This window comes from Xiphophorus couchianus, chromosome 11 (genome assembly GCF_001444195.1).
Source record: "Xiphophorus couchianus chromosome 11, X_couchianus-1.0, whole genome shotgun sequence".
NCBI lineage: Eukaryota > Metazoa > Chordata > Actinopteri > Cyprinodontiformes > Poeciliidae > Xiphophorus > Xiphophorus couchianus.
Window position 1 is genome coordinate 6,578,204 of NC_040238.1, and position 14,064 is coordinate 6,592,267.

The 14,064-nt window shown below is 37.3% G+C and overlaps 1 protein-coding gene and 2 long non-coding RNA genes across 6 annotated transcripts in view; 2 read left to right on the plus strand and 1 right to left on the minus strand.

Moving 5' to 3' along the window:
- LOC114152492 (aldehyde dehydrogenase, mitochondrial) overlaps positions 1-14,064 on the plus strand; it is a 41,111-nt gene that overhangs the window by 7,922 nt on the left and 19,125 nt on the right. For all 3 annotated transcript variants that reach the window (XR_003597124.1, XM_028030406.1, XM_028030407.1), the window contains exons 6-9: positions 978-1,106; positions 1,496-1,609; positions 2,722-2,824; positions 3,007-3,191. Coding sequence is in view for 2 of the 3 variants with exons in the window: in XM_028030406.1 (XP_027886207.1) it covers positions 978-1,106; positions 1,496-1,609; positions 2,722-2,824; positions 3,007-3,191 (531 nt within the window). In the remaining variant the exon portion in view is untranslated. The remainder of the gene's footprint in view (positions 1-977; positions 1,107-1,495; positions 1,610-2,721; positions 2,825-3,006; positions 3,192-14,064) is intronic.
- Positions 4,413-6,177, plus strand: LOC114152498 (uncharacterized). Of its 2 annotated transcripts, XR_003597129.1 has the most exons (3): positions 4,413-4,462; positions 5,340-5,558; positions 5,828-6,177. It is a non-coding gene; the product is annotated as an uncharacterized LOC114152498 (long non-coding RNA). The 2 variants fall into 2 exon arrangements; XR_003597128.1 differs by having other exon boundaries at positions 5,340-6,177.
- LOC114152494 (uncharacterized) lies at positions 6,251-8,848 on the minus strand. The gene is made up of 7 exons (XR_003597125.1): positions 8,834-8,848; positions 8,370-8,529; positions 8,094-8,197; positions 7,689-8,002; positions 7,007-7,179; positions 6,458-6,671; positions 6,251-6,381 (listed from the first exon to the last, which is right to left on the minus strand). It is a non-coding gene; the product is annotated as an uncharacterized LOC114152494 (long non-coding RNA).

Sequence of the window (14,064 nt, forward strand, 5' to 3'; positions counted from 1 at the left end):
CTTTCTGTGGCAGCTACTTTGAGGACTGTAGCCTCTGTACACGGTACACCTGTTCTAACAACCGAACGTTGTGGGTGTCTTTGGGCATGACATATTTGGAGGAAGAAGGTTTCAATATCCTATAAATACCATGTCAAAAATTAAGTTTATATGATGGAGAAAGACGATGTGGGTTGTTTTACAGGAGATGGAACTGGAAAACTTCTTGTGACCGAAATAAGGATGAATGGAGAAATTTTCCAGGACATTCTTGATAAGACTCAGAAAAAAAACTTGTTCAAAACGCATAGTCAAGAAAACTCTGCAATGGTTTCAGAGAAAAACTGTTAGAATGGCAGAGTAAAGCACCTGACTTGTAACCTAATGAAAAACTGAACTGAAGATCCCAGTACATAGAAAGAACCCTGAGAACTTTGAAGATGTTTGGCGTGAAAGAGTCTTATCAAAATCACCCCTGAACAATGTACTTACTGTATGTGACCAGTTTCTTATTTTGGAGGTCCACTGAAATTGTCAATACTGAGTCTTTTCCAATTATATAACACATTTGTATTTTTAACCCATAACTAAATGAACTGTTGACAGAAATGTACTTGAAGGGTAAAATGTTGACATGTGAATTCTTCCTTTAGTATGCATCTGATACAACAATGTCCTGTAGCATGTTTGTTTTTTCCTTCTGCCCCGTACCATCTTAACATCTTTCTGAAATAAACATCAAATCCTTTATTTTCCTCTTGCATACTAAAGAGATTCAGGTGGATAGTGGGTGATTTTAATTGAGTCATTTTCCAGTTGAGATGACATTTTGTTTCATTGAGCTGTAAAGGTACCAATAAGAATGTCAGCAAGGTAATTTGGTGCTGTCTGCAAAGACTCTTATGACTGCAGCATTGAGTTAGCAGCAGTGAAGTTCTGGCATGAGACAAAAGGTAACAATACTGTAATGAACTCTGTATTTTTCTTCTTTGCTGCAGTGGAACTTCCCTCTGGTGATGCAGGCCTGGAAACTTGGGCCAGCCTTAGCAACTGGTAATACTGTCGTGATGAAAGTAGCTGAGCAAACACCACTCACAGCACTCTATGTGGCCAGTCTCATTAAAGAGGTATTCCAATTTTTATTGTTTTACAGTCACCTCTGCCTGAACACAACCTAAAGACTAAGGCTGCACAACATTGTAAATGGTGTCATCGCAATATTAATATCATGAAGGACTGTTTGGAGTGCAATATTTGTTGGCTAATATATTCCAAGAGTTTTAAACTTGCATTTTCAATACTAATGTAATATTTAGTCAGTTAGACAGAGTCTTACACCATGTAGAAATTATATTGCCCAAAACGCTAAACGTTACTCAGTTTAGGACGCACAAATTAGGAGAGGAAAGAACATGGGAACGTGGCACCTCATGTAGACCTACTAAAGACTAAGACTTTTTTTCTCTCTTCTGTGCTGAAAATAAAAATGCAAGTGGTTATTTGAATTTGTGTTCAGGTTGGATTTCCTGAAGGCGTGGTCAATATCTTGCCTGGAATGGGACCGACAGCTGGTGCAGCCATTGCCAACCACATGGATGTTGACAAGGTGGCCTTTACTGGGTCCACAGAGGTACATCTGTCAGAAGGTTCTGTTCACATCTGGATTTAAGGAAAGTCCGGTCCTATCCTCAGGTGCACAGCTTTAGGTAGAATAGTTCACATCTGGCAGCTGACTTGAACTACTCTGTTACAGACAGACTTTCCTCAGTGAGGAGACCTCCACATAATGGCTGCTGCTTCTGCATGGGCTAAATCTTAATTTACTCTCCATGCCTTGCTTCTGTATTTGAACTTTTTTTTTAGATTATTTTGTTTCTTCTACTTAAGCTTGGCCATAGAATTACACCAAAGGCCTGCACTGTGACACCAGCTCAGCACACCCTAGAACCGAACAGTTTGACTTGGCTACTTGCAACTTATGTATAGCTGAAGTTGGACTATAAAATCACTTTAAAGGAAAAAACATGGCAGATTCACAAAACTGATTAGCTGGAAGTCAATGACCTTGTTTAGCAATTCCATAGCAAATGTGGTGACATCATAGACAAAACATAATAGATGGCAAATGAATTTTTCATGATATATCCCCTTTAAAAGCTCTATAAATCACCTCCTCAACATTGAAAGCATGGATTGATCCAACAAGTTCCAGTGTGTGTTTAAATAAATCCGTATGCTGTGTAAGTGTTGTCTTTATTTGGATAAGAGATTTCACCCTAAACTAGTCACAGCTGGTCCTAATGGCCAAAGATGAAATGACTCGGGTCAATGGGTGGAGTTCTATTCGACTTTCACTTTCTACAAAATCCCAGTGAATGGGTCATAGGTGAGTTGTACTTTCATATTTTCAGCATGTATTTGAACACACACGGACATCCATGCAGAGGCAGAGTGGTGAGTAGGCTACCCTAAAACAGGGTGCTGTCATTCTTGAATTCATTTGGGAAACTGAGAATATTATTACCACCAACTTTCAGCAAAGGTATTTGAGGTTAGTCTTATTCTGCCTCCTAATAAGAATCAACTTGAATCAGTTTCTGTAGGAAGGTTTTGTACCTATCAGCTAAGATTTATTTCGGTGTAGGGTAAAGGAGAAGGGTTTAATGGGTTCACATGTTGCAGGTAATTTTTTTCTTTCATTTAATGAAATCAGTTTAATCTTAAAACTGATTTTTCTGTCAGGTGGGTCATCTGATCCAACAGGCAGCAGGCAACAGTAACCTGAAGAAAGTCACATTAGAACTGGGAGGAAAGAGTCCAAATATCATTCTGTCTGATGCCAACTGTATGTATCCTTTTTACTCTGTGTTGTACTTAAGTTGTTAGTGTGTTGACACAATTATCTTTTTAAACCATTCTGTGCTAAATTCAAATATATTCACAGTTTACTTTTTTGCATAATATTTTTTTCTGACGGCCTGTTATAACATTAAAGTTGCTGCCTAATCTTTTTGAATGATTTTTTAGTGGAAAATGCTGTGGAGCAGTCCCACATTGGCCTGTTTTTCAATCAAGGCCAGTGTTGCTGTGCTGGCTCTCGAGTTTTCGTCCAATCAGATGTCTACGATGAGTTTGTGGAGCGCAGTGTGGCACGTGCTGAAAGAAGAGTGGTGGGAGACCCGTTTGACTTCAAGACTGAGCAGGGCCCTCAGGTAACAAACTCTCACAATTCAATTCAGCTTATTTATGTGGCCACATTTCACAACAAATGTCGTCTCTATAGCCCTTTAGTAAGTCATTTCAGTTCAGTCACACATCAGCTGAATAACATTAAGTAACTGAGCTTAATGTTACTCAGTGCATTAAGCTCAGTTTATATTCAAATTAGTTTAAACAGTTTGTGTCTGAGGAAACACAGCAGATTGCATCAAGTCATTGACTTGCAGAATATCAATGCTGCTAAATTTGCTTTGATTTAATGGTTTCAGCATAGATAAGTTAAAACATTTTAAATTGTTTAAAATTTAAGATTTTAAGGAGCTGGCAAATTTATTTTGTAAAAGTTTAAAGAATAATCTTCATATTTAGATTTTTTTTTTAGTTACCATAGCTAAAATCTGATGCTGTGAGTTTAATCTTTGAGTTTGGGCTCTGTTTGTTCACAAATATATTTCAGTAAACCACAATTATCACTGATTGCTTTTTAGGTTGGCCAATTAAACTGCTCCCTCTCTCCTAAATTTCACTAAATTCATTTTGAAATGCTGATGAGGTGCTGATGATCATAGCAACAAGAGGGACCCCCAAGCCAAATTCTGCTCAAGGCCTCATGCAGCCGTGGACCGGCCCTGTATGATGAGTTAAATCCGCTGCAGAGATGCTCAACAAACGGGAGATTTAATTCAATGCTGCTAATGTGGCTTTAGTAGCTCTTCCATTTTTTTGTCTATTGAGTTTTTAATAATCGCCACAGAAACCGTTCTGGTTGCTCAAGTTTGTGGGACGAGTTTTTCAGAGCTCCGCGGTATCAACAGAGTCTGACTTAAGTAGACAAAGCATTTGATATGGTTTTTTTTTTTTGGTTTTTTTTACCCCTCCAGTTGGTCTTTTGTGGGCTCTAGTGAGCTCTAGTTACGAAAGTAGGCTGACAGGAATGGGGAAGGAGAGGGGGGGAAGACATGCGGCAAATGTCGTCGGGTCCGTACGGTGGCCGACAGGTGCAAATGCGCAGCAAAAGAGAAAACATGCAAACAAAAAAAAACACGCGCACAAATTAAATGCGGCAAGCAAAAAGCGAATAAAATGCAGCAAACAAAAAGAGAGACGCAAACAAAAAAGAAGACACCCCCGAATGAAATGCAGCAAACAAAAAGTGTTGAAAACGGAAGTGCTCCAGACCACTAGGGGGAGTTAAAGAAAATAGTATTCATTTCTATGGGACCAGATGCAAGATTCAGAGAAAGAAATTTGAAAGAAAGTAAAGGTACGTATTACTATATTTCTTTTCAGATACGCCGTCTTTTATAATATTATAGAATAACAGAATAATTTATGGGTAGCGTGATAGACTTTGTGTCAGTCATATCAAAATAGTTCCTGTTTTCCCAGCAACAACATACGCATCTCCCTCCTCCCCGTATTGTTTATGTTTCTGTCGCCGCAGATAACTGTCACATGTAAAGGGCGGTCGCTCCCCAAGACGTACATAGGGATTAAATTAAATTACAAAAGAAAATAGCAACGCACAGTGATTTGGATAAGTAAGTTTAATATGATCTACTGGATTTGAATTAGCAACGCGTTTGATGTCGCACATATTCATGAAGTACTTTTGGTTTAACAAGCCACACTTTTTTTTAGATATATATCCCAGCTGTTTATCTCAATAAATATGGTTTTATTCTATTTTTTTAAATATTTTTTAAAATTATCATGTCTAACTGCACATAGTTTTGTAGAGTAGACTATTTATAAGCTACTTTTAATAACAGCACAGAACTTTTGCCCTTACTGTACTGTATGTTACTCAGTTTTTACACAGATTCTATTTAAGATTCTAACCCTAACCCTAACTTAATTGTTTGAATTGTGTAACATTTTTACTGTGCCAATTTAATTTCCCTGGTGTTGGGCAGTAAAAAGATATTATTATGTTTTTGTGCTATATACAACTTAATTTTATAGTGTAACATTTGAAATGGATGAATCAGAAGCTCAACATTTAAAGTATAACAGTTGATGTCTGCTTACATTATATTTAACTTTGTAGGTCAACATATATTTAAATATTTTCATGACATAGAAACTAGTCCTATTACTTTCTGCTGATATAATTATCTTATAATTTTGGTTTATTGTAGATCTCAGTTCTGGATGGATCTCATGAACGATTTGAAGGAAAGACATCTCTTCAATGGAAGTCATGACCACACATGCCTTGTGCGGTTTGTCTTCATGGATATTCTACAGAGAGATCTTGATGAATGCAAGGACAGGTGGAATAAACATACCATAAGACCTGTTAAACAATCTTGCTGTCCATCTGGTAAACCAGATGTGATGTATCATCTACCTCACAGGTAATTTTTTGTTGTTTTTGTCTTCAACATCTGGTTAATTTAAAACCTCTTTGGGAACTCTAAAAAATAATTTGCCAAAACAAAAATAATGAACAATGTGTTAACAGTATGTCACTTTTTATTCTAACAATTTCAGATGACAATTTCTAAAATGTAAATTTAAATACAATTAATCATTTAGACAGGTTACAACAATAGTCACAGCAGTAACAGTTTAGTGAAGAAATGTAAATATAACTAAATGTTTACTGTGCTTCTTCTATTCCTAGGTTTGGTGGAACATACTGTGGTTTCCCAGTCTCCCAGGAGCAATTGGGACAGTTTGTGACAGAGACTAACAACATTCAATGTGGAGTTGAACACCTTCAGGCACATTTTGAGAACCTCCAGAGACAGTGTGGCCTAGCACATCCACAGAGTTGGGAATCATGTGTCGAAAACTATATCAAACTGAAAAACATGGCGGACTTATAAACAAACAAGAATCCAAATTTGAAGGTCGCACACAAACACTAAACAGTGTCATAACTGAACAGGTTTGACAAGCTAAATAGTTAGCATTTTGTTTTGTTGTTATGCATTTGACCTTAATAAAGCCCAAACCCAGGGGAGTTTTGAATCCCAAAGTCCATGTTTTCTTTAAACTGATGATACGTCTTGGACATTGGTATTTTGATAGTGTTGGAGCAGGTGCTACTGACAGGAAAACGAGAAGTGGCCTGAAAGATCAGTTTTGGTGGTGGCAGAATTGAAGATGGAGGTAGTGTGTTCAAGCCGGTGGCAAACATCAGGATGTCCTGGAGAGAGAGACCCGTTTTTTGTTCTAGAAAAGAAGCAATGAGTTTATGTATCAGATATTACAATAACACCAGAATATAGCAATAAATCTTAAAGTCCACCTTCTGTGTCAAGGAGAAAGTCTCTCCAGAATCCTAGCACTCTTGTTTCCTCATGTCGTCTGCTGCTACCCTTTTCACTGAGCTGAACCTCAAATATTTCCTCAATATTTTGGATGTCAGCTGTTCCACTCTTGCACACATAAATGGCCTGAAGACGGAAGCATGCTGCTCCAAAGCATTCTGGAAGTTCAGTGTTGAAAGGCCATCCTTGAATCTATAAAAAGTTTGAAACAGAAATCACCTTAATTATTATCAAAAGAGCTGATATTTTTCAGTAACACAAAGAACATTAATATGTCTAATCTTTTTTTATTATTTTTATTTAGCATAGGTAATATTGCTGATGCACTGTACACAGTGAATTAACCTACAGTAACGTTAATTTTCTCCAGTTAAGCCGTCCAATCAATAAGGCTCCTACTTATTTGGCTGCTGGGTGCTGTTGATTGATTGATTCTTGCACTATTGTACATTTGCTTGTATTAACTGCAACAAAATAGTAACTAAATTAGCATAGTTATTTTTTAAGTTAAGGAAGAGAAACATTACCTTTGAATAGAGAAATGGTTGCGGTAAATGATGTACCAATCAATGAACTCCTTTACAATTTTCAATTTGTCATCAACAGTCACAGGGAACTGCAAGCAGCCAGCAGTTTGCAAGATGCTTGCATGTCTTTCAACTGACTGGTGTAGTTCAGTCAATGTACCTGCACTGGATATCTATGGTAGAGAACAATAACCAAAAACATAAATTAATATTTATGAAATCATTACTGATATAAATTTGTTATAAAAGTATTACTGATTGCACTTTAAAAATTAGGTAAGTTTATGTTATTAAAGTTATTTGAACACAGTAAGTCTTCTATTACTATGAACCACACAGTTTTGTTCGTTGATATTAACCAAAGGAAAATGGTTACTATCATTTCAACAACCAGTGAAAAGAAATATACTATAAATGTGTACTATAAATAATAAATTTTCTTTTGCAAGGCTAAATTTTGCAATTAATAAAATGTACGTTTGTACATCAGTCTTTACAAAAGGGAGGTAGGTTTTGTAAAGAGGAAAATCCTTTGGCTTCCTTAGATAAAATATATGACATCATAGCTAGAGTTAATCATGCACAGAATTCTGGATATAGGAGGAAATTTTGCCATTTTAACTATAAGACTATAGCAAAATTGATCTTCAAACTATTTGGAATGCAGATCAAAAGCACTTACAGCTTTTTGCAAATTCCTCAACAGGGCAAATGTAAAGCGTAATTCTTTGGTAAGGCTTTCCAATTGCCTCCTTGTACTTTTGCACTGTGAAAGGAATGTCTGTTCCTGGGATGTTCTTAACCTCCCTTGCATCAGGATACAACAAGACATGGACACAATCTCTCAGGTCTATATTGACCTATATCCTTTTGCTTCTTTACAGCAGCAGCAAGCACTTGTTCCGATGCCCACTCAGGGTGAATCTCAACTGGAAGTAACTTCCCTCTCACTGTCTTAAGGGAATCTCCCTGCATCCTCATAAGCCCAACATTAATCTGGGGAGAGACAAAATTTAATCAATCAAATTAAATTATTTGATCAAGTATGTAATTTCCAGTTTGTGTTTGCACTAAATTAAAGGCATACCTTCAGTTTATTTCCCTTCTGTGTTTTGTTCTGATGCTTCTTGGTAAAAAATTTCTTTCTTTCCCTCTCTTTTATAGCTCTAAAGTTCATGAAATACTCTACACCTGAAATTCATAATAAAAAAAATACACGATTGGCACTTTAGTTATAATTTAAATGCATTAATTATTAATTGCAGGTACGATCAATACTGCAATGATCGTACCTGCATCTACAGATGGTTTAAAATGCTAACACTTAAGCATGCTGAAATAAATAACCCATGCTTCGGTTTACCTGTGCTGGTGCTTGGTTGAACATCGGGAGTTGCAGTGGTAGTGTTCCTCTCATCTTGGGCTTTGTTTGCATGATCTTGGACACATTTTATGTTTCTGCCACATTGACAACAAAAGTCTGCAGAATTTATGGCGGCAGTTCCACAAAATGGACAGTACATCTGAAAGAAAATTTGTTTTTTAACGTCAGGAAATAAATACATTAAAAGTGGAGACATTGCCTACTAAAACGCTGAAATGAGTCATTCTCAAAAAAGATATTTAATTATACGAGTGTGTAATTTATTTATTTTTTCTTGCGGTATGATTAGCATAATTGCTTTGTTAATTCGGGCAAGCATCTACGAGACCGAGCCCAGAACGGTATGACTGACACAAAGTCTATCACGCTACCCATAAATTATTCTGTTATTCTATAATATTATAAAAGACGGCGTATCTGAAAAGAAATATAGTAATACGTACCTTTACTTTCTTTCAAATTTCTTTCTCTGAATCTTGCATCTGGTCCCATAGAAATGAATACTATTTTCTTTGACTCCCCCTAGTGGTCTGGAGCACTTCCGTTTTCAACACTTTTTGTTTGCTGCATTTCATTCGGGGGTGTCTTCTTTTTTGTTTGCGTCTCTCTTTTTGTTTGCTGCATTTCATTCGCTTTTTGCTTGCCGCATTTAATTTGTGCGCGTGTTTTTTTTTTTGTTTGCATGTTTTCTCTTTTGCTGCGCATTTGCACCTGTCGGCCACCGTAGGTCCGGGAGTCGAACGGGCGACGGCGTCGAGGACTCAAGGCCTCCAAATATGGGTCGCGCTAACCACTACGCCACCACGGCATGCCCGCATTTGATATGGTTTGATGCATCATGTCACCGGGAAAAAATAAAATAAAACCAGAGTCATGCAAGCGCAAAAGCTCCTCCACGGGCTGAACTGCTCGTGATGAGGTTGATGTAAGTATTGATACAGGTCATCATGTGTCCAGTTAAAGTGAAAGGAGGCGCGCATCAAGGTACACTTCAGACAGCAACGATGTGTGGTCTGCGCTCCCGGCTTTGTGGCCGTTTACTAAACCCATCTGTCATTCAACTCAACCTTAATGAGTCGTCAGACAGCCACCGGAGTCTGGACGTAAAGACAGTTGAGCGCGCAGAAGTTCAGAAACAAAACAGCAGCGATACAGATACAGGAAAGACCTATTAAATTTGATTAGTCTTCAAACTGCAATAAATTGGAGCTGACAGTAAGAGTTGACGCATACCTGCCGTTCCACGCAGACGTACAAGCACGTCACAGGAGGAGGAGGAGAGCAGCGCAGTGGCGTTCACCCTGCTATGATCACGCTATTGGTGTGTTCACACCAAACGCGTTACGCACGTCAAAAACGCGCCCAATGCTTCAAGTTCGACGCATGTGCACTTTGAATGCAGACACTTGACACTTTGCCTAACCCTAACCCTACACCTAGCGTTTCACGGGTCTGGTTTACGTTCAGAGTCTATGTGGAGGCGCGTCAGATGCGTTAAAATGGCTCCAGCCGTCGTTTTCCACTGCCGGTGTTCTAACAACTGTTTGTTTATCACGCTTCAAGTCGCGCCGCGGCGGGCCCTCGACATCTTCACTAGACTGTGAAAGTAAACCAGACCCGCCTGACGCTCAAAGCGCGTTTAGTGTTTCCACCTTTTGGTCGAGCCATGTCGTGGGAGCAGCAGCTTACCACGCCCACTTTATCCCACATATAAATCTATATTTCTATGCTACTAACTTTTTCCTGACCTTGTTATCTAGCTGTCTAGTGTTAACAATTAGTAGCAAAGCACTGCATCCTTTTTTTTTCCCCTAATAAATATATCAGCTAAAACTAAAAGTAGTCGTTGTCAACCTCTAATGGAAATGGGGGCGGGGTCTTTCGCGCTTGATGTCACGCTGCAAGGGGTCCAATCAAAACACCAAATCAAGTTGATGCAGGTTGGGATGATCACGGCTGCCAGAATAATCTCCAGACTGGAAATCTACATCTGTTACAAATGTTTAGAGCTGGTTGGAATTAATGTTCATGTGTCATTTGAACAAATGCTGGCCAAGCTAAATAACGAGATACAAAAACTTAAAGAAATCCTGGAACTGTTTTCTCTCCTGCAACACTGGAACAACTACATTTCTTTAATGAACTGTTGTTTTGGAAAACACTGACAAATGACTACTTTTGTTTAATTTGGTTGTTGTTTCTGCCATCAAGGATATTTGCATATGTAAATCTTCTGTGAAACTTTTATATTATTTATTTGATATACAGTGACTTGGTGGTTTGTTTGTTTTGTTTTGAGGGGTTGTGGGAGGGGTTATGTATGTGTTTTGAAATGATTAACTTTAATAACAGAAAAATAAGTTATTTATTGAAATAAATAACTTTAATAACAGGATGATAGGGAAATGTTGTCTCTTGAATTAGACCTTGTGCCAGGGGCGCCGTATAGGGGGGAGAGACCTAATAGGCACCCTTCTGTCAAAATTTAATCGGAGTTTGATGGATGAGTGATTTATGACCCTAATCATTAATTGCTATTAATATCCCCCCGCCCCCCTTCCCACCCATCCCCCACACACACCTGTTACGACAACTGTTATTCCCACTATGTGTTTTAAAAATAGTACAAGTATGAAAAAACATTATGAGTTTTAAGAATAATACAATGAAAGTATGAAAAACAATAAGTGTTAGATAATTGAGAATAATATACAATATAGTATATTTAAATAGAATGTTGTAGTTACCTCCGGTTTTTCTCACTAAGCCATTTGGTGTTTGTGCGTGTGTGTCCGGCTCTCTCATGCTGACTATGAGTTTGTGACAGAATACCGGACAAGCCTCACCTGTCATCTGTGTGAGGTGGGCTAAAAAAAACCCCTAGGTAGGCGATTCTCTTGACCTGAGGGTCAACACAGACGGCCTGCAAGGAAACTCTATGTCTCCGGAAAACAGATTTTCAAACCGTCATCGATTATCAGCTCGGGATCTGCGCGGGAAAAGGGTTCCTGCCATCTGTCCGTGTCTTTCAGGGTGATTCTCATCAATTATTAGGTATTAGACAATCTTCCTGAATGCTGTGTATCAGGAATACAGCATATTTTGCAATTTGTTCTGTTTTTTTTTTTCTTGCTGTTGAATCAACACTGATCTTCCCACTGCTTCATGTTTTCTCCAAAATAGTAAATCTTGGTTTAAATACATTTAAACTCATAGATTTTTTTTCTGTAACACTTGCTAGAGTAATACATTTCACGAAATGTTCCTCATTTGTACTCGTACTTCTTAAGAATATCTGTCAGGGACTAAACAGGCCATGGTGAGGTTGCTCATATGTATCTTTCAGCTTTCCCTCCACCCATTAGCTTACACACTTTAGTGTGTAAGCTAACAAAATATAGTACACCTCTAATTTTTTTAATTTTTCATTATTAAAACTTTTAAATGATCAATGTGAACCATCAGTTTGTATTAAAATAGTTAATATAATTCATATTATTTATTTAGATTTGATGTTTTAATGTGTGCCCTTGGATTTATATTGATTTATTCAATATAATATATTGATTTATTTATCAAACTGAATAGCCATTCCATTTTTATATAGTATTTTTTTCTTTTGGTGTTTGTTGCACAAATTCAAATATATGCTGGCTATCAACCAACAATTAAATCAGTGAATTTGTGTTTTTTCTTAAATACTCCCTCTCACCGAGACTTACTTACATCTTCTGACAGCTAGCCCAACTTATAATAACATTGACTAAGTTTGCTATTGGTACACTTTACCTAAAAATAAAAATTAAACATACTCACTACACAACCATGCTCCAAGAGTTGCTCACAACATGGTGAATTGTTTTGTTACCTTTAAAATGATCTGCAGCTTTTGTTCCTTGATGCTGTCTGTTCACTAACAGACCGTACATCTCTTGTGATTGATAAGCTTATAAATGATCAATGCGAAGCATCAGTATGCGCTAAAGAAGATCATATCAGTCAGATTAAGTAAAATATCATTAAACTCAAAGCAATCAAAATTATATTTCTCTGAAAGGTCATTTTTTTTCAGGGAGTTTAGACTGTATGAAAGGAATCAGTGAAATATACTATGAAATATTTTATCTGCTGCATCCCCATAATAAAACTTCAATTGTGAATTGAATGATTACATTGCATCTAGATACAAAAGAATCAACCGTTAATTAGTAATCATACTGACTAACAAGATCTGATCAAACAAGAAACTTGACGACCTCAAGGGATTTCTCACATTGGAGAATAAACCGTCTGACTTTCTTTAGCCACTAAATTGAACCTTACCAAAGTTTTGCCTTGGAGCAAACAGGTACTGAGTTTGAAGCAGATCAGACACCTTCAGCCATCTGTTAAAGCTAGACTCCGGCCTTCCTCACTGTAAAATAAAACATTAGACTTAAAAAAAAAAGTTCAAGCAAACATCACTTAATTATCATCGACTTGTTGTTTGTACTCATCTTAAACAAGTGGCAGGAACATTTGGATATATATTAAAAAAAAAGCTTTATAAGTTAATCTATTTAAGTTGAGTCCATGTAACAGCTAAAATAAAATTTAAAAAGTGAATTATTTGAAAGTAGTGAGGATTTAGGGTGGTAAAAGTTGAACATTTTAACATGTCCAGACACTACATCATTTCTGCTCAAGCAAACCAAAAGGTTTTGAACAGAACAACCATGTCAAATAATGAGACCATGAATCTTTAATCTATGTAGCAAATATATTGCTGCTGCTGTAGGCAGAAAATAAAATAAGTTTTACGGAGAATAATGTTTTGGATGAGTTTAAGAATATTGTTTGCCAAAATCACACGGTGTAACTACACTTGTCTTTTATATGTAGCAGTAATTGAATCTTTTTGAGGCAATTGGTTTGCATAAATTAAAGTAAATACAACCTATTTTCCTGTTCCACATACTTAGCTAGCAATGTGCCAGTTAGCTTCCCAGTCTGAACCTCTGGGCAATGTCTTGATTCAGTCAAATCTTCTATCCTGTATCTCCTGAACTCCGATATTCTACTACATCTGTGATTGTTTTGCTTGCTGGTCTTCAGCGTGCTTTGAATGCAGTATCTGGTTTCTCTTACTTTAACCCGCCCAACTTGCACCTGATTGGCATGTTAGCCTTTTGATTCCCTCCCAGCGAGGCGGTGCTTCACAAAGCAAACTGTTTGTCAAACTGTTGATCTGCCTCATGGCTGTTTTAGAAGATATGGTGACTGAGGTTTAGACAGTACTAGCCAGCTCATGCAGCTTGTTTTGACTAGATGGCTGTAACTAAAAGTACATATCTTTAAAATATGAATAAATACGTACAATTCCATAATTATTCCATCCAACGGTTGTAGAAGTTTTGTAATAATGCAATTCAGGTATTTTACATTTTCTGGACTAAAGGAGGATTTCAGTTCAACACCTGTGGTTTCTTAATGTAAGTGTTTCTGCTAGTGGACAAGAAACAGGGTTAAAAGAGGATTTAGAAAGCAAAATACAAAGATGATAGTTGTTTTTACCGAGAGCAAGGCTGTGCTAGTTATCAGGACAGAATGAGACCTGTAAAACTGTTGGGCCAATATGACCAAGGAGGGAACCAGTCATCTGCTCCAATAATTTTTTAGCCTTTAGGAAATATTT